Genomic DNA, 2,925 nt, shown 5'->3' on the forward strand with positions numbered 1-2,925 from the left:
TAAGTCTCTAACTAACAGCAGAGCTGCAGAAGAGAGCAAAAAATGGAATTGAAACTGCTCTGTTTAATATATACATAACTTGCTTTTACAATTAGCTTTCTCAAATGATTGGCAACAAGAATAATTGAATTGTGTGACCTTCTGCCTAAAGCTTAAAGGATCACTCAAATTACATCAACAGTGTTAAGTAGTTGGTGGAAGAAAGCATTTGTCATGACTCAAGAGGATGCTGCAACCTTGGGCTTTTCCAACCATTTCCAGACAGTCAGCAAACCAGTTCTGTCTCCGGTGAAGAAGAGTCCACCCGGAGCTGTATGGATTAATCCAACTTCTTGCTTAGCAAACAATCTACCCCTCTCGGCAAATCTGTAAATCATAAATGTAGAGATGCTGTCAAGAACTAATTCAAGTTTACATGAGAATGTGATGGTGATGGTATGATTGCAAGTTTACTTACGATGGCAGTTCATAGAGGCGAACTGAATTGTCACTGGTAGAGCAGAACAATATAGGCTTGTTTTCTGGATCAGTCATCCCAGATAACGCAACAACGCCCTGTAATCATCAGAACAAAGAAAAATATTAACAACCTCTTTCATTCGTGACCGTTGCAAGATATGTCAATTTGACTACTACATATGAAAACACGCAAATGAATGATGTTAAACATACTAGCAAAGTAACTTACGTTTTCTACATTGTGTGAATATGCAACTTCCAAAGTATCCTCGACGGTTTTATACCAGACCTTGATAGTGCAGTCTGATGAACCAGATAACAGGAAATTGTCCCAACAAATAAGGGACGTGACTTCGTCTGTATGCGCATTGAGTGTCATTTTACACTCAAATGTGTCTAGGTCCCAAACCTGAATAAAACAATAAGAAATCAATCATTATCAATTATCAAACAAAACATATATTAAGCAACAAGCAATTTTGGAGCTAACATAGGAAAGCAAAAAACCACTGCAGATTCACAGAGACTCTATTGCCAAACAATCGAAATATACCTTGATGCTTTGATCCTTGGATCCTGAGTACAACATCTTGTTACATCCAACAGCCAGGCAAACAACAGATTTAGTGTGACCGCGTAGTGATGCAACCAGTTCAAAAGGGGACTCGGATTTAGAACTGCCTCTCCATGCAGAAATTACACCGTCCTGCGATTTAAATAATCAAACTCAACATAAATTGATAGATAACAGAAATGAATTGTTTCAAAAGTAAGAGAATAAAACATACTATACAACTAGTAGTTAGTTACCTCTGCTCCAGCTAAGAGTGTATCATTGCCAACAACCATGGAAAGGACTCGTCCCTTAGGTCCATCGAGAGTTAAATGAGAAGCAGTCTGCGTATTCCATGCCTACACAAAAACCACAACGACATAATCAGCTTACAAGTAACAGTCCTATGTAATTGACAAAACCATATAATGAAAGAAAAGAATAATTGAAGAATAAGAGCTTACCTTGACAATGTTATGCAGACCAACAAAAATCCACGGGCCCTCACTGATCAAAGAGGTAGCTTCAGCACCAAGATTCATCAAATTAGTACATTGACCAGTAACACAGTCCCATGTCCGAAGTGTCCCATCGGTGCTGCCAGAATAAAGTTTGTTTGATCCATGTGGAAGTCCAATTCCAGTGACAAGCTGCTCACAAATATTTCAATTAAACAACTTCAGAATTAATTATCAACTAAAAAAGAACCCAAAATTTCTAGCTTTAAATAGAAATGTAAAACGGCTGTCGTTATAAGACTAAGTAAGTACCTTCTTGTGTCCTTGAAGCTTTGCTAATGTGGCAAAGCCATCACCATAAAACCACGAATGTAAATTCTGGCAATGTTCCCCGCGAACACAATCGCCATTCATCCAATATTTGCAGACTTGCTTTGGAGAGACCTTAGCAACTTGTGTCTTTTTACTGTCATCTCCAATAGTAGCATCTTTGGGATGCGACTTCTCGTCCTCAGTCTTTCGATTTAAGAGACTCTCAGTTTCATGTCTGGGAGGCGACTTGTCATCCCCGGTCTTCCGAATAAACACAGTCTTCTTGTTACATTTGGGAGGAAACTTGTCATCTCCAACCCTTCTATTTGAAAGGGTGCTGCTGGCATTATGTTTGGGAAGGCTCTTATTCGGATTATGATACGGTGTTGAAGAGAAACGTCCCTTCCTTTCATTATGATTCCAAGAATGAGTCGATGGTTCACCGTGCAAAAACCTACAATTATCTCTGTTGCATCTTCCATTGAGCCAAAAGATGCAGGTTTTCGTCCCAATGACGCGTTTAGTTCCGTTGAACCTCGCCACTTTGGTATCCATGATACTCTAAAAAACAACCAACATTAGTATAGTTTAGAATACACCATTATCATGCAAAGAAACTAAGCAAAAACTGATCAAAACCCTAGACTCTCGAAAACCCTAGAACTTCACTAAGAACAATATATAAACAAGAATTCGAAAAAACAAAACGCAGAAACAGGAAATGAAGAAAGTGAGATGACATACCAATGGAAGCTGATAAACGAGGTGGAACAACCGTCGCAAACGAGTTGAAAGAGTGCGTTGTTGATGAGTGAAGAGACGAGAGAAGTGTGAAGAGAAGAAATGAAACAGTGATGGTTTCAGTGTTTGAGAGATTTCTGAAAGAATGAGTATTTATACCTTTTCGTTTTTATTGAGCTTTTGTAAATATATTTTATAGAAAGCTTGCAAATCAAGGAAAGTGGAGATTTGATTTGATTAAAAAAATCTTACAAATTAATTAAAGTGAAGATTTGATTTGATTTGACTAAAAAAATCTTTGGATAGTGAAAAGATATGAAAGATTTGATTAAAAAACTGAAAAACTTGAAAATTTAATTTTATCCGATAATAGAATAATACTAAAATAAGAAGAAAAAAATG

The 2,925-nt window shown here is 37.3% G+C and overlaps 1 protein-coding gene across 1 annotated transcript; it reads right to left on the reverse strand.

Annotated features, from left to right (window-relative positions):
* Positions 1–2,640, reverse strand: LOC131606986 (zinc finger CCCH domain-containing protein 48-like). Its single transcript, XM_058879056.1, has 8 exons — positions 2,527–2,640; positions 1,783–2,343; positions 1,477–1,662; positions 1,270–1,371; positions 1,013–1,165; positions 689–868; positions 458–555; positions 1–366 (listed from the first exon to the last, which is right to left on the reverse strand). The coding sequence occupies exons 2-8, from the start codon at positions 2,335–2,337 to the stop codon at positions 219–221; spliced, it is 1,422 nt and encodes a 473-aa protein (XP_058735039.1). The 5' UTR covers positions 2,338–2,343; positions 2,527–2,640; the 3' UTR covers positions 1–218.
* Between the last annotated feature and the right edge of the window lie 285 nt (positions 2,641–2,925).

This window comes from Vicia villosa, linkage group LG5, assembly GCF_029867415.1.
Source record: "Vicia villosa cultivar HV-30 ecotype Madison, WI linkage group LG5, Vvil1.0, whole genome shotgun sequence".
Lineage (NCBI taxonomy): Eukaryota > Viridiplantae > Streptophyta > Magnoliopsida > Fabales > Fabaceae > Vicia > Vicia villosa.